This window comes from Cynocephalus volans, chromosome X (assembly GCF_027409185.1).
Source record: "Cynocephalus volans isolate mCynVol1 chromosome X, mCynVol1.pri, whole genome shotgun sequence".
Classification (NCBI taxonomy): Eukaryota; Metazoa; Chordata; class Mammalia; order Dermoptera; family Cynocephalidae; genus Cynocephalus; species Cynocephalus volans.
In genome coordinates, this window is record NC_084478.1 from 7,564,928 (window position 1) to 7,577,188 (window position 12,261).

Below are 12,261 nucleotides of genomic sequence, written 5' to 3' on the forward strand. Positions count from 1 at the left end.
TTTTAATTAATATATGATAGAAATAAAATATATTAATATTAATGGTAAGGTTATTTTAGCTACAGAATGGATTTCAGCAGCTTGAAAGAAAATTATGGAATAAGAAATGCTCTAACACCATATTCCTTATGGCACATAGAATAACAATATCTTGAGTAAAATGGAACTTCAGAAAAATAAGAAGAATAAAACTGAACTCTCGTAACAATCTCTTTTGCGTATGTTCTAAAAACGCATAGGAGTGATAGATAAAATGTACATCAAATAAATTCTAAAAGAACTATTTCAATAATGCAAAATAAATATTTTGAGTAAGGAAAATAAATAAACGAAAGGAATTTATCCTAAAGTTAAATGTTCAAACAAACAAAAAGCATCTATTCAAAGGATAAATGTTCATTGCTGCATTAATTATAAAATGGAAATTCCGAAGGAATCTAAATGTCTTACTGTACTGGAATAATGACATGTATCATAGTATTACAATATAACCATACAAAGCAGCAACTTAAAAATGTTATGAAAAATGCTTGACAATATAGTATGCTTGTATAATGTATAGAAATATGTGTGTATATTTTATACCCACTCACATACATTTATATATAACAACTGAGTGAAAAACAGGTTCATAGGAAAACCCTAAAAAGAAACCCACCAAAACACTGTTTTCAGGAAATGACACTCAGATAATCGAGAACATTTTTCCTATTTTTCAAATTATCTGAAATATGGGTCTTTTTTAATAAAAATAATTTAACACTGAAATTACAGCCCCAAATTATGAATATTTTGAGTGTTTTGTACATGAGATCAGCCCTCCGGGGAAAAAATTAAGATACACCAATATCCCTGAAATGAAAAAATTAAGCAATTTCAGAATACGATATAGATTCCTGGGAATCAAAGTCGACCATTCAGACTTCAACACAGAAAGGCATTTTTAAAAAAAGAAAAAAGTATTTAAATGTTTTGTTCAGAGACTGTTTGCCTTAGTATTAATACTGTGGCTTGACATTTACTTTTTTAAAAATATCTTTACATCACTGTGCTATTTAAAGCAAGTAAATAAGTAAAAATTGTTAACGTACCTTCGGTCTTTTTCCAGTAGACTTTGACTTGCAGTTGGTTGTCTTGATAGAACGGAGCTCCAATTTCCACAGGGCGAGTGGGTCGTCTTCTTTGAAAAGGGGGCTGTGTTTGAATCATACCTTTTGTAGTTTTCCCAAGTTGTTCTTCTACAACAAAGTACAGCATTCTAATTAACTTGTTAAAAATAATCATACAACCTAATCTTGCTCCCAGTGTATTTAATTTCTTCCTGCTATCCACTTATAATTAGTGCCTGTTTTTTAAAGTAAAAGGTAATGTAACTGCATGTTCTTTCGTGCTTAAGTTAATTATTCCCCATTCAATATGTGTTAGAATACCTAAAAGTATATTACATGTAATCCCCAGAATTTAAATTGATGATCAATACATATTCATGAGGCTCGAAAGATGCTCCAACTTAAGAAATGACCCTAAATAGTATGCTTCATATAGATAGTTTTTTATAGCTATGAAGCAAGTAAACAAAATAATATGAAAATACCATTTCATGAAAACAATAGATAGCTTTTCACGAAAGTATGAGCATTATACATCAATGAATGGGGCAATGTCCTCAACAGAAATATGATTCAACTTTGTCAAATTGCTAGCAAAGAGCACAAATTGTAGGGACCCAGGTGATAATGCTAACTTCAGGGACAGCACTTAACAACCAATCTGCATGCTGCTCAGGTTAGGGACAGGCATCCAAATCCTGGTAGGTACTGCAGTGAAATATTGAAATACCCAGCGCATGAAATGAAACACAACGGCAACAATACATTAGATTGGGGAATGCAATAAAAGAACAGATGAATTCATTAGTTCTTTCAGTGAGCATTTATGAGCCCTTCGCAAGTGCCACACCCTGAGCTGGAACTAGGAAGACCTGTCTGCAGAGGATCCCAGCCCACCGTGAGGGGCTCTGCAGGAGGCTCCTACACAACAGAGTGCCTTAAATCTAAGTTGCTGTTTCTGTTCCTTGAAAAAGTTGCCAAAGACTTTCTGATGAAATAAGTCATAGGAGTACAATTGTTGCAATGTGAGACTGTATTTTGCAAAGAAACCAGGACACTTCAGGACAGACCAGATAAGAATGTACATGCATGTTAATTATTAGCTTTTTTTAAACAAGAATTTTTTTTCCTATTGTCTACTTAAGAATGTATTCAACACATACTCATTGTAAAGCGAGGACAAAATAAAAGTGAATAAGAATTATCCCAAGCCACAAGAACCCCGTATCTCATGAGAGAGATACTGCTATTTAAAAAAAAAAAAAATACACCATGAAATATTGAATTCATACATTCATTCTTAGGCGAGGTCATTTTTTATTGTGTTGCTGCTTGGGGTCAAGATCTGGCTCTAGTTTTAGTTTTCTTTTTCTTTTTTCTGTTTTAACTTAGCTGCATCTTTCCTGCTTGTGCCATTCCAAATTCCTAAAATCTGTTGGGCTCATCTGTATTTCCAATCACTTTTACTCAGAATGCACCAGCACTGCTTGGTTCTGCCTGGTACAACGGCCCTCTCTGCCCTTCAAAATTTCCCATCGGCTCTCTAGGTAAAGATTTCTCAAGGTAAGTTGAAGCAAACTCCTCTTTAGTGCCTCTGTACTTTCTCAGTTTTAAAAAATTTTTTTCTTTAATTTGTTCCTCCAATTCAACCTAGGAACTCCTCTAGAAAAAGAACGTTATCCTAATTTTCCTCGGATACCCGTAGCCTAGCTCAGGAACACACACATGGTAGTTGCTTATACGTATTGGATGGAACGAAATGAATAAATCTATGAATTGGTGGCTCCATATACCAAATGAGTTACCAAATCCCTGTTTGTCTGGGGCTGTGTGCAGTGTTTGACTTATGTGAGCACAGTAATCCTTTGACATGGGATTCAAACATGTTTCTCTGGAGTACACAGCCCTTTGCTGCAGAAAGGGCAATAAATCTAACTTTTTTGACACCAGGTGTTCCTGGTGGTCTTTGATTTGGTTGGTGACCTTTGACACTATTTTATTTGTATTCATACAGCCATCCCATGAAATAAAGCAGAGGCCAGTACATTTTTTTGTAAAGGGGTAGATAGTAAATACTTTTGGTTTTATGATCCCTACAGTTAATATTTTTGGTTTTGTGGACTGTACAGTAAATATTTTTGGTTTTGTGGACAGCACAGTCTCTCTCCCAACTACTAAGCTACTGCTGTAGCTTGAAAGCAGCCAATGACAATATCGAAGCAAATATCTGTGGCCGTATACCAATAAAATCTTATTTATAAAAACAGGCAGCGGGCTGGATTTGTCCTGTATAATTTGCAGACTCCTGAGAAAGAGGAATTAGCGTACACTAAAGACAAAAAAATGCAGCACTGAAAAATACTAAGTATCATGTCCAGTTTCACACAATTCAAACAGTAGTGAAGTTGAGATTTAATCCCAGAGCATCTCATGCCAAATTTACATTTCCACTACAGGTATAGACTCTTTATAGAGAGCCAACTTATATGATTCGATAATTAGGATATCAGGAAAACCTCCTCCCCAACCTGGCCTCAAATCTTTCCTTCACCCATTCACTGAGTTTAGTAAGTTGCACACACACAGAAATTCTGCCTTTGGATGTAAGACTTTTCTGCTTTCTGAATTCCAAACAGCTCTTTGAAAGATTAACAGATTAAGCTGTATTGATTATATATTGATAAGAAATATATTGTCGAAACTCTCCTATAAAGCTGCGAGGTTTGCATTCTTGGGAAGGTGGGAGGAAGAAGGAAAGATGAGGGTAATGAAAAGGGCACTCCAGATCTGGGGTAAGGCAGGATCAGGAGAGGAAAACATTCACGGTCCTTCTGTCCTTAAGCTGGTCTATGCCCACATGCTCATCTATTCGGTGGGTCTGGTGAAAAGGGAATAAATATGTTAACCAGGCTCATTCAGAATATTTTAGTCTAAAGAGTTCAAACCAATGTTCGGGTAGCTGAGAAACATTTATTAGGCTACTACTTTTTGAGAGCCAGTGCAACCCTGTAGAAAACTAGTATAACCAACAGCACAGTGAGCCTAGAGCCCAGGACAGCAGCAGAAACAGGACGCAGGAAACTCATGGGACTCCTGGGCCAAACCCATCACTTTCTTGGCATCACCTGAAGTTAAAGAATCTTCGTAGTTAATTACACCCAAAGTCTTTATTAAATTACTAGTCAAGGATCTATGTTGTTCACAAGCCAGTTTATGTTTCTAATTTCCTTGATAATCTGTGATATTGAGAAGTCACCAGCGGATAAACAAGACAGAAGTTTAAATACTACGTTTAACTTCTATGGGATTTTGTCTTCCTACTTGCTTTTATCCTATGCAAATTTTAATCTTTAATTATAGATGTAGGAACATTTTTTTTATATAAGATTGAACCACTGTTGCTTTACTGCAATGATTCAAGAGCAGAAATCCAACAAGTAGTGTTGCTGACACATGCCATGAGTAACTTTCAGTAGTAAACAAAAATGGAATAAAATCATATCTACCATATTCTGAAAGGGTATGACATCTGATTTATACTCTGGGAAAGTCATAAAAATTAAAAGATTTGAATATGCACACATTTTTTCAAACATCCAAATTTTCATTAATTTTCATCAAATTGAGGGATTCAGAGCATTTTCTCTTCACTCCATTCTTATTTGGGAGTGTTAGAAGAATGTTCTCACTCTACGAGGCAACTATAAAACATTTGGAATCTGTTAACCTTAGAAATATTCCTCCCACCTCCAAAAAAGAAAGCTACCTTTCCATTAGAGACAGTATTATGCCTTACTTCCTTCAAGGGACTACTTTATAAAACAAAACGAATGTTCAGCCTTTGCTTGCATAGAACTATTTATCATTAAAACACCTAGTAGCCTGGAGAACTGGAAAAATATAATTCAAAAAGTAATTTATATACTGACATTTACTACTCTCCTTCCTATAAAATATAATCTCCCTTGCTTACACTATAAAGTTGTAATTATTCTTTACTTCTAGTTGGTTCATGATGAAATATATAGTGTTCTTGTAAAAGTCATATAGTAGTGTTTATGAGATTATATATCAACATTGGGACATAAAATCCTGACAAACATTCAGCTATATCCTACGTAATTCGTTGTAAAGTCAGTCTCAGAAAAGGACTCTGACGCTCAGAGTCATCCAATCGAATAGGTAGTGTCCTGTTATCACGATTCTAATGCAACTCATCTCATGAAAATTCATTTAACTGCCATAATTCTAGTACCTTCCCATTTAGCTTGAAATTCCCACCAGTAAGGAGAATTCCTCTGAAATAGTCAACCAAGTAAAAACACAAATGCTTGGAGGATATAGTTAAAATATGCAAATGGCCTGCAAAAGATGGACAACCTTGGTTGCTTTGAGAGGGGACCAAAAACCATTCTGTCTCCCTTCCCCTCTAGTATTTGCTGCCTTATCAGACCAATCAATTGAAACCTTTGCAAAGCCATACTGTTGGAGTGTGGTGTAGAAGCAGTTGAATGGAAAGATAGTTGCATTTGGCTTGGTTACAAACATTTGTTCAATCCCTACTATGTTACTGGAAGATTCCAGAAAGCTACAGAGATTGTGAAAAGTTGCAGGACCTAGAGATGAGATAAGGTCAACAGGAAGCAGTAAGTGAAGACTCCCAAGTTTCTGGTCATTAGAAGCATCAATGGGGACATCAGGCTTTGTAAGTGGAAAGGTGAGCTCAACTTGGAACATGTGTTTGAGATGTGTGAGTTGAGCCATTGGGAACAATCCACAAGTAGATATGACTAAAAACGTCAGAGCAGGTAAGGTTGAACTTTGGAGAGCACCAGCTGGATGCAGGAAGAAGTAAAATTGAAAAGCAATATCAGGAAAATCAGAACTAGAGGTCAAATATATGGGGTTAAGGAGTATCAAGTGAGAAAGCATCGTTAAATAAGTCCAAATGCATCAGAAAGGGTCAATACAATTAGGAAAGGAAACATCCATCAGATTTAGAAACTAGCAAGAGCAGGTTCAGTGGAAAAGTGAGAAAATAGAGTGCTAAAGCTTGAGAAAAATATGGGAAAGAAAGATAAGATGGTAGCTAGAATAGAGCCAGACACAAGGAAAGGTTTGCTTTAGAATTGGAAGCTGAGTGGATCTAGCTAGAGGGAAGGACAAGGTTGAAGTTGCAGGCAAGAGAGGAGAAAACTGATTAATTTGGCTTCATGAATATTTACAGACAGTGATTGTACTCCAGGGACTATGATGGAGGCTGTGGGCACACAGAGAGATAATTGGTGGTCACTGACTTAGATGAGATTTTACTTCATCAAAGCAGGCATCTGAGTGGGAAGGGATGGGTCTAAATCCCACATAACAGGTCTACCATATGCAGAAGGAAGGATAAATACTGAAGACACCTTAGAATACAGAGGACGGGGGAAGATAAACATGAGTGAGGGGGTAGTTATGTTCACATTTGTGGGGAATTTTATGTCTTACCTAGAGGATAGATTTAGACCAGACTGTGTGATGCAGCTTACAGTGAGAGAGAAACGTTTGCAATCATACTTGAGAGGATGGAAGGAAGACCTAATTAAAGATCTTCCTGGGGATGACCCAAAAAGAGCAAAAAACTGTAGATGGGCAATGGATAACTAGGGTTCCATAAAAGTCCTTTCTGAGGGTTGGACCACAACCAGGCTTTAGGTAATGTATTCTTAACAATGACAACGTGACGTTAAATTTTTTTCTCCTTGCTCTTTGTTCTGGGAATAAATACATATTACATCATGGGAGTTTGCAATCCCATATCATTTCTAATGGGGAAAGAATGTTGTTTATTGGAAGAACCAGAGAAGATTGAAGAGGTGTACTTATTTTACACAATAGATGAAATCTCTACCACCAGTGAAAAAAGAATGGTCTTACATGAAGCAAAAGTTTAAAGGATTTTGGCCTGAAAAAAAGGTTAAGGGAGGAATAAGGGGGATGAAGTTATGGGAAAAGTGAAAAAAAAGAGGAAAAAAATTTTTAAAAAAAGTGAAAGAAAAATCAATCAGTGGCTCTCTTCAGAGTGGATCTCAGAAAAGAAAGAAATCTATAATCTGATTAATAATTTCTAAATAATACTTTGTCTGCTATCTAAAAATGGATATTTAAGAAAGAGTAGAAACATGAATACAAATTAGGAGGCCATTTTAATTTTACAAGAACGAGGTGAGCATGGCCTGAACAAAGGACAGAGTTGGACAGATCCTGCATATAACTTCAAACTGGAGACAAAAGAACTTTCTAAAGAATTGGATTCCTGGAGAGAAAGAAAAGAGAAATGGTGCGACCATTTGCTGAGACAGGAGAGCCTGGAGAAGGAATGGGTTTGAGTGGGAAATCAGTTTAGTTTTAGATGTTTTACCTTTGAAATATCTGCTGGCCAAGTGGAGGTGTTGCATGGGCGGGCAGCTGTCTATAGGACTCTTGAGTTCAGGGGGTGGTCAGGGCAGGAGGCTCAGGGATGGTGGTTAAATCTACACAACTCAGTGAGAGCTCATGGAAAGAATGGCCCATTCCCCTTGGTTCCTCTCCCATGCTCCTCTCTGGCTCTGCCCACACAATTCTCTTTTCCAACTTTGCCCTCAACTTTGCTGCCACCTGTGTGTGGAACGATATCTGTGCCTTGTAAGCCCACAAATCACTCACTCTTCAGAACTTCATGAGGAATAATGTGACCTCATTCCCCACCTCCATGTTAATTTTTTCTGCTTCCAATATCCCCTGGAGCTCTGTAGGCAACACCCGGACCTCTGTGTAATTATTTTACAAGTTTATTGTCCATATTCAAAATTAGGCACTGTTAAGGCAGAGATCAAAATACACCTAGTCCTGAGAATAATATGTAGAGAGATATGTGTGTGTATGTGTATATGTTTATGTCTCTGTGTAGTATGTATATGTATTTGTGTGTATGTGCATGTATTTATGTATGTGTATATGCACAGATATATATATATATATATATGTATCCATGCAATATTTACAGAAATTTATGGGATGTATATGCTATATAGTGTATATGTGGTCTCTATATTTAATATATATATTGTGTAGTGCATATATGTACAGTATATGTATAGAATAATATTCCCAACATTAGCCACAGTGATATCCTGATTCATACAATTTCAATGCTAAGAATGAATAAATGACTGAATTTAAAAAATAAATGAAGTTACTAAACACATAGATATATTTCCATGAGAAGTTTTAGGTGGAAGTTATACTGTTCCAGACTCACACATAAAAATAGACCATTTCAAGTCCATTTAATCTCCAAAGAGACTATTTCTCAAACAGGTAGGAAGCCATGTCTATAGAACTTTTTTGGAAGCATCACTTCAAACAAACCTGCTCATTTGGATCTGACATTTTTCCCCAGTGGTAGAAGATAATTATAAGCAATCACTGCATCTAACTGTGCCAGTCAGCATTTCCTTTACTAAATTGAAACAAGCTTTAGCACACTCTGCTTTCCCGTCTGAGCAAGGCCAACTGCCCTGATGAAAGGCAAAGACGAGGATAGGTTCTGCCAGCCCAATGATCGACATCATGAGCCTGAGACCAGAGCCTTCTCTCATGCCCTCCCACAGTCTGCCCCAGCCCCCTGAAACCTTGCGCCTCGCCTCTCCATGGAACTTCTAACTAGTATCCATTCTTGAACAAAGCCAGAAACATCATGTATGCATAGGTACAAACCATATGAATGTATAAACAGCTCATCTGTTAGAATGAGACAGGATAAACTTTCTTGTTAAATTTCCATTACAACACCAAAATATTACACCTATAACAGATAAAAATCATAAGAAAGAATTCAAGAATAAAATTCTTTTGTATACATCATAGTTCAAATGATATAGTTCCATGTTTATTGGTACAAAGATCTACTTTTTTGTAGTCTGTTTCTGTTGCTTATAACAAAATACCTGGAACTGAGTAATTTATAAAAAAACAAAATTTTTTGCTTACAGTTTTGTAGGCTGAGAAGTCCAAAGTCCAGGAAACACACCTGGTGAGGGTCTTTTTGGTGGGGGCTTTACAGCAATGCAGTGGTCTCACATTGCAGAAAACAGCACAGAGAGACTCTCTTGTGCTCTCCTGTTAAAGCTCTCAGAACCACGTCCCCAACCACCCATTAAACCATCAACTTAATCACCTCTTCAAGGCTCCACCTTTCAATTATCATATTAGGATTTTTTACCCTCAACAGTTGCAGTGAGAATTAAGCTTCTAATATATGGGTTTGGGGGGACACAATTCAATCAATCCACAGCAGACAGGATAAGCATTCTTGTTAAATTTTCATTACAACACCAAAATATTACACCTATAATAGATAAAAATCATAAGAAAGAATTCAAAAGTAAAACTCTTTTGTACATCCCAGTTCAAATGATATAGTTCCCTGTTTACTGGTATGAAGATCTATCATGTAATGATTTCAAATAAAAAACACACTCTCCCTCCACTGTACCTTGGTTTCAGAAGGTACTTGAGAGGTTACGATCACCTAGAGAACCATGACAAGGTCACTTACTGTTGTTGACTGCATGTGTGGGTGTGAAACGCAAGGACACCTTGGTACTCTTCAGGCGTTTCTGTCCCCAGTACGCGATGGCTTGCAGTTCCACAACGTAGTCGCAGTCCGGCTGAAGTCTCTCCAGTATCACAGAATTCTGAAACTAGAAATGAAAAGAAGATACCCAAACTCCAGTACAACCTTCCATGCCTCTCTTCTTCACTGCAAAATCTTGTACATCACTATGAAGCATACCAACTTCTTTCTGGCTTACATACATCTTTCCTGTTCTAAGATCCAACACTTTTCTATACCTTTAGGATCTGAAAATCCAGTCCTATGAGCTTTCTTTGAAATGTTCATGGAAAAATAGAATTAAAAGATAATACAAATGTTGCCATGAACTTTTTGAAGCACCCTCGTGCTATGGGGTCAAAATAAACTTCATGGAAAGGCCAAATATATACTTTTAAATTATGTTCCTAATCCAACTATTGCATCCTCTTGGGTAGCATAGACATGAATTATGTGACCACTCTCCTCTCTGGCTACCACCTTGCAGAGAAAAGAGAGGTGTTCATAATATACTAGCAGAGGTTTATGTTGCCACATACCTGGAAAAATGATGAATCAGCATTAGTTGCATTTCTTTGATATCTGTTCTAAATCTTCTATGAGTAAATTACCACCAAAGGCATAAGTTATAAAAATCAGCCTGACAAAATGATTCAAAATTTTTCTGCCATCATTATTGTTAGTGTCAAGTGCTCATCCAATTTTCTGTGTGACGCTAATGTTAAACAAAGCAAGTCAAAACAATATAATTTGCCCAATAGTTTGAGGCCAGACAGGAATTCTACTAAGGCTAAGGAATCAAGGGACATGTCCACCAAATATGGGTCTCATAACTCTGAACCTAGTGTTTTTTCTACAGCTTCCATGTATAAGAGTATAGTATAAGTCCCTTCCAAGAACTTGTCATTAAGAGGAATAAGGTTGTGGTACTAGATTTCAAAACACTCATCAAAATATAATACATGTGATGGTATCGTATGGTTTCTATGCCCAAGGAAGACTTACCGATAAACGGTCAAATGGTGGTATTAACATTTATGGAGAAAAAAAAGTGTGAATTATTAATGCAACACCAAACATCAGGGAGGTAGTAGTATGTGCTTTCCAGTGGGGAGCGTTCCAGTCTTATGTACACCACATGCTATACTAAGGGTATTGCTGTCTGAAATCATCCAGTATTGAATCACATAAGCAAATCTCTTGCTTAACTTCCACAACCACCTGATTATAAATGTGAGTCTTGTGAGATCTCTTTTCAGGGAGAAAATATGATTTTAAGGAACATCTCAGAACCTTGAGTAAATTAATAGATGACACATTATGTGCTCAGGCTGTTGAGGGATTAGTTATCAGAAATCGGCTTTTTTAGTTCTGGTCAGCTCTGGAAAGTGGATATGAATGCATTTCCAGAAGTGGAAAGTTGAGTCAGACTCTGGACTGTAGTTGCTCTTCCCAGGTGATTCCTGGACAGCTCTCAGTAGCCCACCAGCTGCTATGGCCAGGGAACCCTCTCTAGCTCATCATGGGCTTTTTCCTATTTGACCATTGGCACATCTGAATAAACTCCTGATTCCCTATTTCTTTTAGTTAGGGTTTCTTGTTTGACTGCATATCACAACCATTACCTTTAAATATGTGAAATAAAATCCACTTTTGAAAGAGCATTTTCTTGAAATTTCCCACTCCCCTGAGTTCCCACAGACATTAGGACATGGTATCGTAACATGACAAACCACTGATCCCTAAGAAAAAAACTCCATGATGTCTCATTTTCTTTTGTATGTTCCAGATTTTCTAAACCTAATTTTCAATGGGTTAAACTTTAATATTGAGAATTGTAGTGATTCACACAACACATAACTTGTCCCTTCTGGATCCAGAAATGTAAGTCACTCAAAAAATAGTCCATGATTTAGGCTACTTTGGGCTTCTTAACAATTATAATTAAATTCGATGTTCATCTTTTATTACATAATGGATAAATGATGGACATTGATTGCATTTTTTAATATTTATTTTTCTATTGAATTCACCTTTATAAATTCGGGGGAAAGGTGTTCATGTAAATGTTATAAGATAAAGGAATGTATTCTAAAGGGAAACCGAATAACTCTTTTTCATGCACAAAGCATTTCATGGGATGCAAGGTGTTCGCCATAGAAATCTCACTGCAGAAAATGTTTCAATGGAGATTTTTATTTCTTGCCATCTGGAGAATAAACCACTCCGGATTCTTTTAATCAATAACAGAAACGTATTGGTAAGCACGCATTCTCTAAGCTGTTTACTGTTCCTCTGATTAGATTATAGATGGAAACACCTTGCAGCTTGCTCTGCAACTTACAAGGATCTCTTACAAAACAAAAAGATCTCAACGTAAAGGCCATTTTGCATTATGTCATTTTCCATGCCTAGACAGGTAAGATGAAGATAATCTAAATTGCTCCTTTGATTTCTGGAGCTGAAATTGGATTTGAATAAGAATAGGTCCATAGACCAAATCTGGTTGTTTCT

The 12,261-nt window shown here is 36.6% G+C and overlaps 1 protein-coding gene across 1 annotated transcript in view; it reads right to left on the reverse strand.

Annotated features, from left to right (window-relative positions):
* The window catches only part of ANOS1 (anosmin 1), a 187,242-nt gene that overhangs the window by 13,953 nt on the left and 161,028 nt on the right, over positions 1 to 12,261 (reverse strand). Inside the window, exons 8-9 of the mRNA XM_063083774.1 lie at positions 9,691 to 9,835; positions 1,092 to 1,238 (exon numbers count right to left, since the gene is read on the reverse strand). Coding sequence (XP_062939844.1) covers positions 1,092 to 1,238; positions 9,691 to 9,835 — 292 coding nt within the window. The remainder of the gene's footprint in view (positions 1 to 1,091; positions 1,239 to 9,690; positions 9,836 to 12,261) is intronic.